Consider the following 18,070-nt stretch of genomic DNA (forward strand, 5'->3'; position numbering starts at 1 on the left):
AAAGACATTTATTAACCAACTGATAGAGGAAGCAAAGGAGATGGGCAGAATGAGAACCAAGAGAGAACAGTGCCCTGAAGATCTTAGGAATTAAAAGTTTGCATGAGAAGATTAGTCAACAGTGTCAAATGCAACAAAGAGGACAAGGTGAATTAGGAGTTAGCAGTGGCTCAGATTTAGCAAAAGTCAAATCATTCACCAAGTCAGTCAGTGCAGTGACTGGGAAGTGTTGGGAGCAAAAGCCTGACTAGAGAACACACTTTAGGTTGTGTGAGGAAAGAAAACATGTTAAACAAATGTTGGCTAGCCTAGCAAGGGCTTTGGAGTTGAGTGATGAGATGGTAATCTAAGAGACAATTACCATCAGAATTTGTTGTATTTCAGGAGAGGAGTAATTAGTGCATGCTTAAAAAATGATGGAAAGATCAGTTGAGAGGGGGCGATTACATATGTTAGTTAAAGCTGGTTTTGGCACAGAATATAGAAAATAACTGATTTGTAAATGCATAGGCTTAAGTGGACATATAGGGGCATATTCAATTCCGATCCCGATTCGCGGGATCGCGCCGGAACGGCCGCGAACGTAATCCGCGGTACCGCAATAACGTGGATTTTCGTTCGCAGCCCATATGGCTGCGTACGAAAATCCGCGTTATTGCGATACCGTATTACCGGCAGTAGTGCGCATTTTCCGCGTTACCACGGATCGGATCGGAATTGAATATGCCCCATAGAGTGGTAGGGACTTCATCTTCATTTGTGGGATTAAATTAAGTGAAGGAGCCTGAAGGTGCAAGAAAAGCAAGATCTTGGGCAGTGCTGGTGGTCAGAGGGGTTGGTGTGAGAGGGTTGGGAAGAGATGTATGAGATGAATAGCACTATATATGAGGAAGTTATCAAGTACAAGGTGATCACCAATCACTTTATACTGTGCATGAGAGTTTTTGAATGCAGCACATTTCCTTTGTGTGCCATGGCTGAGGTTGTGGTTGACGCTGGTAAAAAAAAGAGTAGCTTATGATCTGAGACTGCCAGATTAGGACAGTATATTGTAGAAATGATGGGAAAGGGTGTTGCTGAGAGATTAAAAAGTTAACAAAGAGTAAAAGCATTTAGCTTGGTTGAGTTACCGTGCAAGGAGATCAAAGGGTGGAGGAGAGATTGCAGGTGATGTAGCGATGGTATGAGAATGGCAAAGAAATGTTAAAGAAGTTATAAATGTAAGAAAGACAGGTAAATAAGAGCAAAGCAGTGGACATCATAAAGATTCGGTAGTCTGCCAACTGGGAGAGCATATAGAATGGAGATCACAGAGGCCCAGTGATTATCAATGCTGCCTCACAGCACTGGAGCCATGGGTTTGATTACGAACAGAGACCTATCTGGTGGAGTTGTAAGTTCTTCCAATGTTTGTGTGAGAGATGTCAGAGGACAAGATATGAGGGAGCCAGGCTGAGAAGTATTCAAAGAATTGGTGTAATCTACTGTAGGTAGATGATCGATCATAGCAGCACACAGAGAACAGGGGTTGGAAATCTGTAAAGTATGTACTTTATAAGAGGAGAACACGAGCAGATAATAGAACATTGAATTTGCATCTGATATTGCAGAAGGTTGTTTGGCAGGAAGAAAACATAGATGGAGGTTAGTTTATCACAAACAACATTCATTCCATAGGGCACATGTAAAGAATATTGAGAGTAACAGGATCTGAAGGAAGCAAAGGGCCTAAAAGTAGAAATGGGAATGCTCATCAGAAGCTCCCCTATACCCCTGTCCACACACTGAATTCTTTACTTTTGTGAAAAATCAAACTTTGATGGAAGGTGCTGGTGTCCTGTCCATTGTAATACGTACTTCAAATCTGCTGGGACTTTACTAACTGCTTCCTGAGAAACGTTCTGCTCACTCCTGTTTCCGGAATAAGAGGAACATTTACAAGGACAAACTATATCATTCAAATAAATATTACAATATAGTTGGACAATTTTAGTGTGTGAACCACATATATTTTTTTTGTGTATAATTTTACTGAACTTCTTTATATGCAACAAGAGGAAAATCAGCCTGTTATACTGTACATTGAAAAGACTTTGTGAATGTCATTAGCCAATAATATGCTGTATGTCTCAATCCCATTTAAAGTGTGTAAGTTGTATTTTAAAGAATGATGCTTATACTGTACTGAAAGAAGACATGATTGCACAGACAGCTCCTTTGTGCAGTAGGTCCCAGTGATTATGTCCATTTTTACAGCTGTATCGGGTGCTTGATTAACTTAAAAGTGTTTTATAAAAAAAATCATTCACTTGATTTTTAGTATTGTGGTGTCTTTCCATGTTCGGTTATGCTGATTTCTTTTCTTTTTTAATTATTACATAACTTTCAAAGTCCATTTTTGGAACTATTCCTATAATGTAGAGCAAATCCACTGCAGTGGGCAAAACAGCTTTGGACCCGTTGTGCACCTCTATTTGCATAAAAATATGGGAATATAGAGCAAGATGGCAGCATTTGTAGAGAGCAGACGTTTGTCTAGGGGATCACTGAGGGAGTGAAGGCACTCCTAGAAAATATTTGTAGAGCAGTGGGGAAACAAGATCTCATTTTGCAGAGATGGCAAAAGAAATGGAGAGGGCTTGTTTGGGGCATTCCTTGACGTGTAGAGGGGCATATGGCCATTACAGTCCAAATGGACATTAATTTTGTACCATCTCGGAGCTGGTGGTCTTCAGGTCACATAACTTTTATTGGGAACAATTTTGCACTTAGAGAAGTGCATTTCTGGGGATTGTAATCTATTACACACACGCAATGCCCAGATGTAAACAGTCCCAATGTCCCTTCACTCTCTTTAATTTAAGCCATGGATTAGGCCTGTTTCTAGTTCCTAGTGAACTGATCAAGGCTGCATGCTCATGTACATTAAATGGCTGCTTTCACCGGGTATATACACTAATGGTTGGTGCATCATTCTGGACACAGAAAATTTTAATTTGTAGTTGTAGGACAGTTATTTATCCCCTTGTGGAAGACAATACATGTTGAAAATTATATTGTTTTACTATATATACTATTTTATGCTTGTTTTTTATTCTTCTTAATCATGGTATCATTTATTGCAATTGATAATCCTACCTGACTAATACATTTGTATTTGTTAATCTTCTTTGCAGGATGTTCACTACTCCAGATCAGCCTACCACTCATCCTCTCCACAGAGGTCTTCTTACTATGCCCATGGCAGACACGTTGATGACAACCCTGTTGTCCACTTCTTCAGGAACATTGTAAGTTCTTATACTAAAATGAGCAGTTTGTGAAACCAAGACAATAAAGAGGACCCACAAACTATTTTAAATAATAACACTCACACTAACATATAATACATTCCATAGACAGTAGGATCTTAAATTGCATCCACTCAATCACACGGAAGCTCCATTACTCCTACTGGCTAATTAAGGCCTGGAATTGTTTATTAATTTATCTCTGCTTGCTTCCAGGTGACACCCAGGACACCACCACCTGCTCAACAAAAGGTAAATATTTGATACATAACTGATTAAATACATGGGTGTCTGTAAGTCTCCATTTATACCTTATGATTAAAGCTGGTTGTAGAGAAGTAAGAACAGTTATTTTGTATGCTGACTTTCAAATTGTTCATTGTGGCAATGGATTTACACACTTTAATCAATAATAATTTATTTAATTTAATCAAGTCAGTTGCCATTCATAAATAAATCTATTTGCAAATTAAATGTATTCTGTAATGCAAAAATCTTTTTCCTTAATACCCCCAATGCTTCCATCATACCATGTTTTCTTTCGGTCAATCAGGATCTTGCAGAGGTGGTTCCGTCCACTGCCCTATGCCAACATACTCATCTGCAAGAAATGACCAGGTTTACTCCTCTGCATAGCTGGGTCATCCATTATGCAACCTAGGTTCCAGCCTAGGGCTCAGTGGGCATTGAGGGGCCCAAATTACCCACATTACACACGTTTTTATAGGTTTTTTGTGACAAACAAAGGTTGGGAGTGGATACAAACCAGTATGTTGCCGAAGGCCCCATGGGATATTAATCCAACTGTGCTCCTCTGCAAGTCTTCTGATAAGTCATCTTTTCTCCTGATCTCACCCTAGTGGGGTTTTTGCCACCACCCTGGTGGTCTTAAACTGGCTCTTAAAGTATTTTTGTCTAAAAGAAAAATATATGGGAGTAGATTTATCAAGCCTTCTAAAAAGGAAAATTGGAAAGTTTACCCATAGCAGCCAATCAGATTCTAGCAATCATTAATCTAGTACATCCTAGAATATGATAGCTAAAATCTGGTTGATATGGCCAACATATCCACTTTTTCTTTTTAGAAGGTTTGACACATCTACCCCACGGTCTTTCTTGAGCAATTTTCTGATAACTTACAAAACAGAAATATTTGGAAGCTCCTGCGCATTACAACCAAATGCAGCCTCTTATTCCTAATAGCACAAACCCCCTTTGTGCAGAGAATGTTAGCAATGTAAAATAGAAAGGAATCAGATGGCGCTATTGATATCTACATACAACAAACAAAAAGTCCCGAAAAAGTCCAGAATGAACACTTGTTCCAACGACACAGTTCCAATGACGGTCCGCTCTCAATGATGTTTTATGTTTATCGCTATCGCTGAGTGGAAGGAAGTTTCTCTTGCACGTTCCTCTGATGTCACCTACGTCTCCTACTCCTTTCCGACGCGTTTCGAATAACAAATCTTTATCAAGGCATAGCGGGAACTGTGAGTGAACAAGCCGGCGGTCCGGATTCGGACACTAACATCTTCCTACATGCCCGTATTTCTCTGAGTGGGGGTAAGAGTCCACCTTCACTAAGGGATCCGTTTTTTTTAGATTTTATATGCTTTTATGTTTTATCGGGGCTGATGCCCAGTGCTCTAATAAATGTATTGACGTTTTTACACATGAGCAATCTTTTTCTTTCTTTATGGAAGCGGAGTATATCTTGACTTCAGAAGAGTGATAGTGATTATCACAGTAGATTCTTTCGTCTATTTTCTACGTGTAAGTGTATACTTTTAAGGCATACAGAGCATATCACGTGGTGCTGCATGGTATACGTAATAATCCACGGGTGAATAGAGGTATCCTATTGAATTATAAGGTACATATGCCCGATATAAGCTACACTAAGATACATTTTTTTGGATGTTTTTTTCCCTTTATATGGAGATAATCTAAAACCGATTGATGTGAGAATCCAGAGGATTTGAACTGTAAACATAAAACATCATTGAGAGCGGACCGTCATTGGAACTGTGTCGTTGGAACAAGTGTTCATTCTGGACTTTTTGTTTGTTGTATGTAGATATCAATAGCGCCATCTGATTCCTTTCTATTTTACATTGCTAATTTTCTGATAACTGTTTTATTAGACTCAAGCATTCCTTCATGCAAATTTTACTTTATCCATTTATCTTTCTGACTTCTGTGTCTTTAGATATATTTTATATCATTAGACAGAGTTGCTTATTTTCCTTTAACTGGAACTGAACATAGTTCTGTTGTGCTCCTTTTATAGTATTCAGAGACTCGGGAGTAAATGTATCAAGCTGAGAGTTTCCGGGGGGCTTGAGAAGTGGTGATGTTGCCTTTAGCAACTAATCAGATTGTAGTTATCATTTATTTAGTACATTCTACAAAATGACAGCTAGAATCTGATTGGCTGCTATAGGCAACATCTCCACTTTTCAAACTTGCCGGAAACTCTCAGCATGATACATTTACCCCTAGATGTTATAGCAGTAGATACCACAAATAAAAAACATGAAGGATGATATAAAACACGGCTGAAACGTACAGAGCAGAAAAATATTTAGCAAATGATTCAGGAGGACATATAAAAGCAGATAAATTAAAGTTATCCGACGGTGGGCGCATTTTTGAAATATCAGTATAGCCCTATTTATGTTATCTTAAACTTTGAGTTTTGGTTTAGTGAATGAAGAGAATAGATAGAATATGAAATCTGGGTGAGACTTCATGTTCCTATGGCAATGTCTGTGCATGGTTGTCATGTTACCGTTTCTGTTTTTTCCATGTGCAGAGAGGATTGTCCCTGTCAAGATTTAGCTGGGTAGGTGATGAATACATTCTCATTTTCAGCTACTCTGGTCACTTGGGCCAACGCTCTGCAAAGCTCTCCTCATATTTCTCTTTTCAGAATGCTTTTCTTCCTCGCAGTAATGCTTACACTCACACTATTGCTTTCCAGCTTTGCTATCCTTAAAACATTTCTGCTCTAGCCCAAGTGGAACAAATGTTCTTCACTGTCATGGAGATGATTGAAATATATTGATTTAAAGTGCATTTAAGGTCATTTCACCACTGAGCTGTTACTGTCTGCATGGCAAGGGTAGTTTTTTTGTTTCTCTTAAGTTCCAGGAAGATTCAATTGCTGTTCTACTGTAAAAAAAGACTACTGTACATTGTCTAACATAAGTATTTTATTCAATTATTATTATTTTTGCTGAATATAACCTTTTTTGTTATTTTTTTTATGTTTACCTAACTGCAAATTTACATGACGTACTTCAAACTAAATTGTTTACAGGTGCAGCCATTGTTATTCTATTTGGGTATATGCGGACAATTCCATACAAAGGGGAAAATATTGATTAAAAACAGATCCGTTATTCTCTGGGATAATTCCATGTGACTAGTGCATAAGTAATGGGGTGGAGGGTTCAAACAATTGTCCTACATCTTAGGGCTGGATAGCAATTGTCCTATGGCTAAATTCAGCTTTTCTTGAGACACCTTAAGCTGTCCACACACGTTGTGGTTTTTCATAGCCGATTTGGATATTCCAAACTTTGCTCTGTATTTGTTCCCAAAAATATTAGCACGTGATGTGATTTGCCTGGTGACTGAATTGATCCATGTATTCATAGGGTGACTGGAAATATTTTGTATGACGGCATCTGCCCAATACAGCTGTGCATGCGTGTGGCCCAGTGGGGTGCACAGTATATCTGGACAGCTTTACAGTTATCAGGAATACAATTTAGCAAATGGTTTCAGCAAGAAATATCTAGGATGGTCTGTGAAATCCTGGTGGGATAACCCTGGCTGCAACAGGCAGTGGAAATTCATGTCAGCAGATTAAAAGATATTGAGGAAATATTCAAAGAACATTTAATCATTACTGCTAGAGAAGAGGAAAACACTAGGTTTTATGGCATTATTTTATTCTCATTTGTTTAAAAGTGCACAATTATCCTACATGCATCTAGGGGTGTTCCTATTATAATGCAAAATGATTCAGCTGTCACAGGCAGTAGATGTGGGGACAGGAAAATGTTGGAAAATTATATATAACATTTACATTTTCTTGACATAAAATAAATTATTGGTTCCTACTTTGATGACAGATCTTATAATACTTGATGCGACAATAATTCTCACCTAGATTGTATAAAACACTAAAATAGACATGTATATGAATTTATGTAGGAAGTAGAATAGCCAGGCTACTAGATATCTAGTTGTAGGCAATGCAAATATTGTTCATATCTGTCTACAGTCAAGTACAGTTCATTATCAGATTCGAATCACTCTTAGACAATAGATTTTGTTCATATGCATGGTGGATTTTTAGCTATTTTGTTTTGTTCTTTAATTTTATTTTGTATTTGTTTTATTTTTATGTTGTTCTTCCCCTTTAATAGAAGCTAAGCATAACACAAGAACATCACGATAACACAAGAACATCACGTATCATGCATGGCCTTCTAGAACAGATTGAATATAATTTGCTACATTCAAAAGGCCACAGTTCACTGTATTGACCTAATTAGGGCATCCTGACATTAAATAACAAGCATTAATCCTGTATCACTGAATGCCAAATGCATGCACATATATATAATGTTTATTCCAGCTACAATCAAAGAGAGCATATTAATTTAATTGGTGAACATGACAGCTAAAATACTCAATGTCAAATAATCAAATGTAGTGATCACATGATAATAAACTACATGCAAGTAAAATTGTTTGATTTTTAATGTACATTTGTCAACTACAAACACCAATGTTTTAATGGAAGGCACCAAACTCTGGTCTAGCAATTCGCTAGGAACCCCTTTTGCCTTTCTCCAAACAACATTATTCTTTCTATGTGCATATTTTCTAGTAAACTATTTGCCAAATACACATAGCAAACAGGAAAAAACTGCATAAATCTTCAACAGCATACAAACAAAATTGTCTTGCGGAAAGGCACAAAGGAGGGCTGTGTAGCGCTACCCTATGACTAAAAATTTGAAGGCAATAGATTCACTTCAGCTATATTTCTAGCCTTTGCCAATACCCTTTAGGGTGGAACTAAAGCCAAACATAGTTTGATATCTTGCAGATGAGCATTATCTGCTTTATTGCCTTTTACTGAATATTAGACAAGTGTTATTTATGAAGGAAATCCTTCAGATGTTGCTCCCTGTATGCTACCATATTTCTATGAGTCTTCACCTCTCAAGTTATGCTACAAAAGATTGTTTTTTACATCTGTTATCTGTTTATAGATTACACTTTTAATACAGTTTCAATAAATAGGCGATCACCATTTTCTGTTACGATATAATTTATTTTGCTTTCAATATAGCACAGTGTTGCCCAGTCTCAGAAAAGTTAGCAAAAACTAGCTTTTAAATACATATTCCTTTGTTTGAAGAGATGCTTATTAGAATACATAAGTTTTACAATACGTGTTCATGTTTTGGGGGTCAGGATCTCATTTAGGTGTGCATTTTACAAAATGAATATCAGACATTTATATGATAACTAGCAAAGTCCATAGTCCATACAGTAGCTTCAATACTGCTTATATGATTGATTTACTAATACACCTGTATATTTTGCTTATTGTTTCAGATTCTTGTAGAGGAACCAATTTAACCCATTGATTTTTTTTTAATATATTTATTTTATCCAAGGCTTTTAATGCGCTTATCTTGGACCACCGATTATATATTTTTTTACAGTTCTGAATTTTCACTTGAATCATGAAAAGATGAAGACCGTAACATATCTATTTATTTCAATGTAGGGGGGTGAAGGGCACAAGAGTGCCTATGGAGGATCCAGTCCTAGGTTCTTGGAGCACCACCACCACAAATCATCCCATAAGGGATACAAGGATGCACACAGAGATGGCCAAGGAACCCTCTCCAGGATCTTTAAACTGGTAATATTGCTGTGGAACGCACAGAAAGTGGTTATACTAAATATTTATAAGACTGAGAATATTCTAATGTGTCTGCCACACATAAAATCAGAAAGTGCATGATGCCAACACTATCTAGGCACCCGCACATCAATCATTGGTGAAACTAAAATTTGAAAGGTTTTCTTAACTGTGATTTATAAGTTATGTATTCTGTAACACAGGCATGTATCCCAAAGGCGGTTGCATTATATAGTTGTATTTTATTTGTTATAGTCACATGAAAAGCATTAGAGTTTAAAATACCAACTACACACTGGCAGTTGTCAGCCTCTAATCTTAATGTACAAAAGTAAATATTAATTTTGTTTGCATAACATGTCCCTTTTACAGAACAGCATTCTATTTTTCAAAGGAAATTTCCATATAGCTTTCCTCATCAGAGAGTTTTATTTTATTGTGCATGATTCATAGGTCACTCATGTGGTGGCTTATAGTATCCTAATGTAATATGGAAACATATTAATATAATAGGTCCATGGAAAATATGGAGGAAATAGTAACACATTTTGCACTATTTACTTTGTATTTGCCTCCCCTCCACATGCCCACACGAATTGGGGAGATTAATCACTACCATACACCGTCTGGCACAGCTCTATCCCCTCCTGTGTGCGCAATAATCCTCAGTCACCCGAGGCGGAAGTCAGCTCGTCTCCATCTCTGAGAAGAGTTGCATTTTATGTAATAATAACTAAATATTATATATGGCACCACTCTGCTCCAGAAACTGAGCACAGGAGCTCTATATACTTTAGTACAGAGGCCATACAATTTGACAGCAGAAAAGAACATATATGTCATCTAATCCGCCCCTTTGTTGTGTGCAGTCATTTTTTTTCTTTTATTTTGTCTTCACAAATGCAATATGTCACAAGAAAACATATTTGAAAATTACAACGTGAAAGATCTATATAATAGACAGAAGGCTGTATTGTTCCACTTTAACACTATAACTATAGCAGAATTAGTTCTGAATGATGGCCCTAAGAACAGAGTGGCAATGAATGTCCATCCGCTGCTCTACAGGCTTTTATGTCTTCTTCAAGGGTCTGGCAAGGAGAAGTATGTCTTCACATTTAGGATTAGCACAAAAACAGCCTGGCTGTGAATAATAAAGCATCCTTAATCTTGCATGCTTTGTGAATAATTCAATTACCCAGCTAGACATGTAAAGCTTTTCCACCATTCCCTAAAATGTAGCTTATTTGAATGTACCTTGTGTCACATATTTTAATAATCTGTAGAGCTGAAATAATGAGACTTAATTTATGCTCTGCAGACCTTTGTCTCTCCGGCAGAGCTCTTTTCTTTCCACGTTTAATAACTTTTTTGCTTTGCTATCCGTAACATGCAGGGATGATGATGGCTTTCATGCCTCTTATATAATTACTCAGTACAGGTCGCTTTTCATACCTGCTGGTATTGTGCAGGATTGCATGTTACTATACACTATCAGAGATACACTGCTGGAAAGTAATAGCAGCCTAGTTCTCTAAACTAAAAAACCATAAATACAAAAATCTGCTTATTCAGCCTCTGACAATGAACACGATGCTGCAGTAAATCTGCTAAATGTGTCGCAGTATGACATGTTCTAGTTAGATTTACATTAATATGATAAATTATATCAATGCACTCTCCACATAGAAATTAACTAAATGGAGAACACAACTATGTCATGTGGTGTAGTTATGTCCAATGTGCCCATCAGCAAACTCGGGTCTCTAGGGTTCTCCCACGACTTCAGTACAACACTTGGAAATAGTTTTAGCTCAGTCTTAAAGATTGTGGTAGCTCTACAGTTTAGTGTATAGATGGAAAATGTAAACCAAGAACTCAAAGCATAGATCAGTCAAAGTTCTTTCTATAAGTATGATGGGGGGGTCACAGAGAACATCTGCAATCAGTGCAGTAAATTAAATCAAACACGAGTATTTAGTATGGAGTATAGAGATATGAGTTGGCGCTTCCATAGCGCTTTATAAATGTGGAATGAGAAATTATCCATAGAATCCAATGGAACAACCTTAACCTGTGGTCCACTTATTGGTAAACATAGCAGGAGTCTCTCAGTATTAAGGAATACCTAATGTATTAAACATCTCAGTGTGAGGGGAATATGTCTGTTTTACTCCACAAGAAAAGCAATACAAAAATATATACATAATATTTTAGCGATGCCCCTTTGATTCCATTCAAAGAGAGCATTTTTTTTACTAAAATCTATAGGCTTTAACAATAGGATAGAGAAACCTGTAAGAGTCAGCTGACGGAGTATAAAGTATATATTATGTATATGTATTAATGTCACATTTTCTCAGATCTCTTCATTATTGTCAGAAGTGAGTCAAATTGCTCACTTCCCCAATATTATATATAATCATTGTCAGTAAAGCGCAAGGTGCATTGTTAACATCCGTGATTTAGCTAAAGGTCTTGGGTCCACCCAGGTGCCCCTCACAATTGTGTCACAGACAGAAGGGTCTGCTGCTGGTGACAACCCCGACACCAAGAACCGTTTATTGTTGGGGTTTTTTATCCTGAAGATTTTAAGATCCTCTCAAAGATAATGAGCAGTTCATTTTGTTAATACTTCAACATCTAAACGAGAGAATATACAGTACATAGCAATCTGTTCTACTGAAATTGTTCTGGCTCTGCTTGCTATGTATATGTCAGATTGCTGTATCAGAGAACCAACAATAACAAGAGTCAGGCCAACCAAACTTTCTTTCATCGTTAGCAAAGTACGATCAAACAACAAATATTTTCAGAGCTAATTGCTGTTCAGTTGCTAAATAATGTTTGTGATTTTCCCATTTATGTACTAGCGCAGATGGTCTTCAGTTATTATCTGACTCTGCCGTGCTCTGTTTGGCAGCGGGTTTAAAGCATACTTGGCCATCAAATCCGTTGTCTTGAAGCTCTTTGTATAGTTTGGATCCAGCACACTGGCCCCTCTGCTCTGGGAATTCATTCTCTAGAAAAATAATATTCAAAGAGCAAATAAAAAAAAATGTTTTTCCAGAATGGCAGCACAAAAAAAAAAAATATTGCCAGTTCTATGTGTGTAATCTATATAATGGCCATTTGCCAACCCTTTTGGAATTAGGGTTGGTGACATTATGCAGATTTTGTAATATATTTTAAAATTCTTCATTGTACCTGCTAGTGAATGGAGTACAAACATTTATAGTTAGTAATCCTCTTTATGTGGTTTCTGAATAGACCTGCAATAGAAGGTGCTTGGTTTCTTCTATGCTAGCTATTTCTAAAGTAGAATCTGCCTTAACAGACAATCGAATTATCCAGGATATAAAGAAGTAATTGTACATATTTGATGTTTATTTTGAATCATGCTTCCTGGTACAGTGAGATGATTCCTTTAAGTTACATATTTTTCCTTCATGTACGATTTGTTCAAAATAACTGCAGTCAAAACATTATCAATTTATTATAATATAATGCATAAAAAGTCTCATTATTCACTGACAACAGTCACACCATTTGAGCAAATTGCTGTACTAAATATAGTAGGAGCACAGTCAATAGAAAAAGTAAAAAAAAATAAAGTTTTAAATACTAGCAATTATAATCATAATTATGCTTTTGAAAGCATAATTGCATTTTTTTAACATCAAAGTGCAATGATGTATTTAATGCAAAATGAGTGTTTTTATGACAAAGTAGTCAATATATCAAACATGCGACTCACAAAACAGATGCAACAAAAAGCCAATTTAACAAATCATAAATGAAATAGATATAGCAAAGCATAAAAATATATATAATATGTTTTTTCTTTACATTAAACTCAGGCATATTTTATTGTATAATTATTTGGAGATGTATGCTGTATTTTTATTTATTCAAGGTCAATAAGGAGGGAATAATTATTTTTCCACGATCACTCTATGTTTTAGTTTACTAGTAACCATTAAACCAAACCAAAAGTTTTGTCTTTTGGTTTATTTTTTGTTTGGTTTAAAAAGAATGTTATCGATAATATCATTCTGAGATTACATTTGACTTTATAAAGGCCTGAGTATGTTATGTGAAATAATGTGTAATTTGTAAACTGCAAGAAAAATCTATTTCTCAACATTTTTAAAACATGCAAGTGTCCTAATATTTCAGTCTTCTAGAATTTTAAAGCAACAATGAAAAACAATGGACCCCATTGTAACCTAAAGTTTTTTTCAGATCATAAAACCCACCCCATACTTTCTTGTGTGTGCCAAATAAGGTAATAACAATATTTATAGTTGTAGGAATACATTAAAACTTGTTAATTAAGTAGAATTAGGACTCTAAACAATGGTAAAAATAGCATTGTGATTTCAGGTGACTAGTATATACCATGTATATATGTAGTAAACACAGAATGCACACTTTGTAGTACATGTACATGGAACCATCTGTAGACCTGTGAGCCATAAGGAAAAGCAGATACTTTATCTTAAAAAGTAGTTTAATCATTTTTGCCTTCCGCTGGGTCCATTTTGGCACCTTTAATGTGATACAAAAAATATCAGATATTTTTGAAATTCTTACACCTCCACCAGATCAGCCTGAGGGGATATAATAGTTTCCCACTGTTAACGCCACCCTGAGATGGCGAGAACAGAAAGATTGCAGCCGTACTTGTACCACGACGAGATCCAACTGTACAATTGTATTATGTTGTTAATTTAAAGCTATAGTAATATTTGATGATAAATATGGCTTCCGCTCTGTTTAAATACCTCTTTCACTGAAAGCGCACACTTAGCTTACAGCAAAGCTGGTACTATTTCTCATAAGCTCAGTTTAACCTAAAACGTCTTTAAGAAGCATTGCTTTACTATTGTATTCTGTGGACCGCAAGTGCCCCAAGGACATAGATTTCCACGGAGCATAATAGAGAAGAAATGAAAAGGCAGGACCAATAGTTCAAGGAACATGCTGTTAAATGCATTACTACAAATATGAGTTTTGACCTGAAAATACATCTGTAGATATAAAAGTTATTCCACATAAGTCACCTTTTTAACCATTAATACCAGTTTATATGACTGAGAAAAAAGAGATTTCTACATGTGTAAATAGATACTTTCTAAAATTGTCATTTTTATATTAGAGTTTGTATCCATATTTGACTCAGATCGGATATTTATAACTGGGAGGCAGAAGCTGGCTGGGCAGGGGGGGGGGGGGCATCTGCCCCCCGGGCTGGTCCCATAGTGGGCTACCTTGGGCTGGGTCACTGGGCCACCTACATTTTTTTCCCTAATAGGCTGCTGAGTCAAGTCTTGCCCCCCCCCCCCGGGCTAAAATTTGCCAGCACTCCCCTGCTTGGATGTTAATGGAAGATCTATATAGAGGAAAAACTACCATCACAGACTGAAGAAAACAATGTGTAAGTTAGGTAATTAGAGGATGGTAGATTATCTTACCTTTTTCAGCAAACTGAGCGTGAATATCTAGCACCCTTTTATAGAAAAACACCACTGGGCAGAGAGAGGGAGCAATGCAGAAGACTGTGTTTGAGCTGTTGACGTGCAGTCTCCTAGGTAAAAAGGAAATGTCCTGTACAGATTGCTGATCCATCCCAGATTGGAAGAGTTAGGGATTGTGATTTTACTTCCCAGTAATTGGGAGAAGAAATACTCCAGCAAAGTTATCTTTGTAAGAAAGCTAAAGCTGAAAGTCAGGTTAAGGCTGGACAGTACTTCTACCATTATGCTTCATATAGGACAATTTAAATATTTGGGATTAGTTACTGTTAACACGTTTGGCAGTCATATTTATTATGCTTTGTAATGCAGGCTAGATGTAAAACTTAAACCTAATTTTTGCATTAACTACTCTAGTACAGGCGGTAAAGTGGTTATAATTGTAATGCTAAAAAATAAATATAACTTTGCATCCTTTCATAATTAAATCAAACTATTTGTAGTTTTTCATAACATATATGTAATGAAATACATGACACAAACATGTATACAAGAAAAATCATTATCATGCTGCTAGTCTAGTGCTCCCGTGTGTTCCAGTTTCCTTGGACAGTCCCTTTGTAGATAACTCACAGTGTTTATTTTCTCATAATTTATATCTGGATTCTGCCAAGTTGCCAGGATTAGTGGGGATATGTTCCTATAACTGTTTTACAAGTAAGGGTTGGACTTTATGGTTTCAAGGTCACACAGGTGTCCCGCTCTTCATTTTACTCTTTCAGATGTTAATGCTATTCAATTTTCTTTTCTCAATGACAATATGATCCACCTCTGTGTTCTCTTATCTTGCAGGGAGGAAGAGACAGTCGATCATCTTCTCCCATGGCAAGGCGTTGAAGCTTCCAAGATGTCTGCCACAAGGGATACAGTTTGCTTCATAACCTAAAGTGCCATTACAAATAACATTACTACTATGCGTAACACTCATATAAATATAAACAATCTGTCACATAGAGACCACAAGCTGTGACTGCAGATAATTTGTGTTGCCAGTACCTGATTAAACAAAAAAAGGTGATAAATAGTAAGATGGAAAACATAGTGATGGACCCTGCTGTCTACATTATAATAAAACATTAATAAGGACACTTATGCCTATAAACCTAGATAAGTTTTAGCATTGCAGTGACCAACAACACTCATTGCTAGGGGGTAAAATTTGTTGCCTGGCCAGACAACATGCAATATAACAACCAAAATATGATTTATTTTATAAGGATTTTACCAGTTTGCTTCTTGCTGCTTTGGGTTTATATATTAGGTGCTTTTTTTATTATTTTATTTTTTAATAACATCCTTTCTCTCTCACATGCATGTTTTTCTTTCATACTAGGTAGAGACAGCAGTTGTTGTGGGTAGTAGGCAAAAGAGCAACTTTAGCATGTGAGAAGGGCTTATTGGGCGGCTATCAGACTTTTGGTAAAGGACAATACAATATAAAGATGAGATAGGAAACCTGGATTTAAACTCTGTCCTTGCCATATTATGGGAGGAGAGAAATAGTGAGAGAGACTGAGTATTTCAGGAAGTCACGAAATACCCCGGGAGCTGCGCACACATAGAGCCCTAAATGCTTAGACATTGGGGCCTGTCACAACTCTGGCATAAATCCTTATCTATAGTATAGAGACATTTTGCAAGCTCAACAAGAACAAGAGCAATTGATTAGTAACCTTGTGAAAATGTTACACTGGTAGTGCTGACTTGCAGAATTATATTTAGAATTTAAACTAACTAATGTAGTTAAACTGAGACAGGTAACAGTTTATAATTAATGGCATTTCTGCCGAGGGCACTGGAAATCACAGGTGCACCAAATGGCTCTTCTGAATTGCACTGTTTTATTTTTCTCTTAATTAAGTAAAAATGTACATTATATTGACCTTTATTTAATGGACTTTTGTTTTATTTTTACAGCTATTTTTTTAAAGCATGCATGTATTGGGAAGAATACAGTACACCCATGTTGCCATTAAAATGTAGCTTATTAATAAGTGCCTTTGTTAATGTCACAGTTTTTTAATAGGTGACAGCACTGTGTACTAATGTACTGTACTTGATCATGGGAGTTTAAGAACATAAAATGTCCACAGCTTATATACAAGATAGGCAATGGAATCCACATATTATTTTATGACCATGGTCAGAATATTTTCTTTTTATAGATTTACCCTGCAAACAATAGTGATCATTATTCCTTTTATGGTGTCATTAAAGTTATTGAAATAAAATAATCTTATTAGAATTGAATGCATTTGTATGGTCTTTACTCATTGACTCAGTGATTTATGAAAGAAACACATACATACTGTCACTCATCCAGCGTTATTATTTTTACTGTGGAACCCCTGCCTGGTAATGTAAATTAAACACTCACCCATTCCTCGTTGGCTGAAAATGGAAAAGAGGGGGCGGTTGTTTAATTATGTAAAAACTTTTTGTCCGCCTACCCTGCTGTTTCTTCCATTATAGAGCTGCTGCTCCTTAGTGTAAGTGATAGGCTGGGAGAGTAGTGTTGCGTGGTCACTTCACAGCACAACACCACTCTCCCGGCCTGACATCAAGGAGGAGAAGCCATAGGCAATGATGGTGCTGCCACACCCCACCTCACCCACTTTTCTTTGCTGCAAACTTTGCTTTCTCCGGGGTTGGGGTTATACAAAATGTGACCTCAAGCAAAACTATGGTGGTGCCCTGTTACATGGCAAATGCTGGACCAGCGGTGTAATATCACACACACCCCTTTGGGTTACAGCATATGTAAATTTTTCCGTAATATATTAATAAAATACACTTCAGCTAAATTCTATCACAATTCTCCATGGCCTCACTCAAAACTTGTCATTATTGTGCATATTTATGCTTACAGTAAGATTTCAAAGCAAATTAAAAAAATGATATCTGAAGCCCTCTTGTAGACAAGTAGATAAACCTAAAATGGTTTAAAAAGAAATGTTCTGATTGAAAAAGCAAATATAAGAAAGTGAAGTCCACCTAAGGGTATATTTACTAAACTGCGGGTTTGGAAAAAGTGGCGATGTTGCCTATAGCAACCAATCAGATGCTAGTTATCATTTATTTATTACATTCTACAAAATGACAGCTAGAATCTGGTTGCTATAGGCAGCAGCTCCACTCCACCCCCCAGTCTTAAAACAAGGACTGTTGGTAGTTTATAAATAATTCATCCTAGTACACACACACATTTAATGATGCACAAACAAAAATCTTGGTAATTCATATTTATTACAGCTATACCATTGGTGGAGTGGCGCAACAATTTA

The 18,070-nt window shown here is 36.6% G+C and overlaps 1 protein-coding gene across 4 annotated transcripts in view; it reads left to right on the forward strand.

The window, feature by feature from the left end:
• MBP (myelin basic protein) overlaps window positions 1-17,036 on the forward strand; it is a 136,240-nt gene extending 119,204 nt beyond the window's left edge. For all 4 annotated transcript variants that reach the window (XM_075213210.1, XM_075213209.1, XM_075213208.1 and 1 more), the window contains 5 exons: window positions 3,177-3,290; window positions 3,507-3,542; window positions 6,109-6,138; window positions 9,112-9,249; window positions 15,579-17,036. In XM_075213210.1, the coding sequence (XP_075069311.1) occupies window positions 3,177-3,290; window positions 3,507-3,542; window positions 6,109-6,138; window positions 9,112-9,249; window positions 15,579-15,623 (363 nt within the window). In that variant the 3' untranslated portion in view covers window positions 15,624-17,036. The remainder of the gene's footprint in view (window positions 1-3,176; window positions 3,291-3,506; window positions 3,543-6,108; window positions 6,139-9,111; window positions 9,250-15,578) is intronic.
• Window positions 17,037-18,070: the final 1,034 nt, after the last annotated feature.

This window comes from Mixophyes fleayi, chromosome 5, assembly GCF_038048845.1.
Source record: "Mixophyes fleayi isolate aMixFle1 chromosome 5, aMixFle1.hap1, whole genome shotgun sequence".
Taxonomy (NCBI): domain Eukaryota; kingdom Metazoa; phylum Chordata; class Amphibia; order Anura; family Limnodynastidae; genus Mixophyes; species Mixophyes fleayi.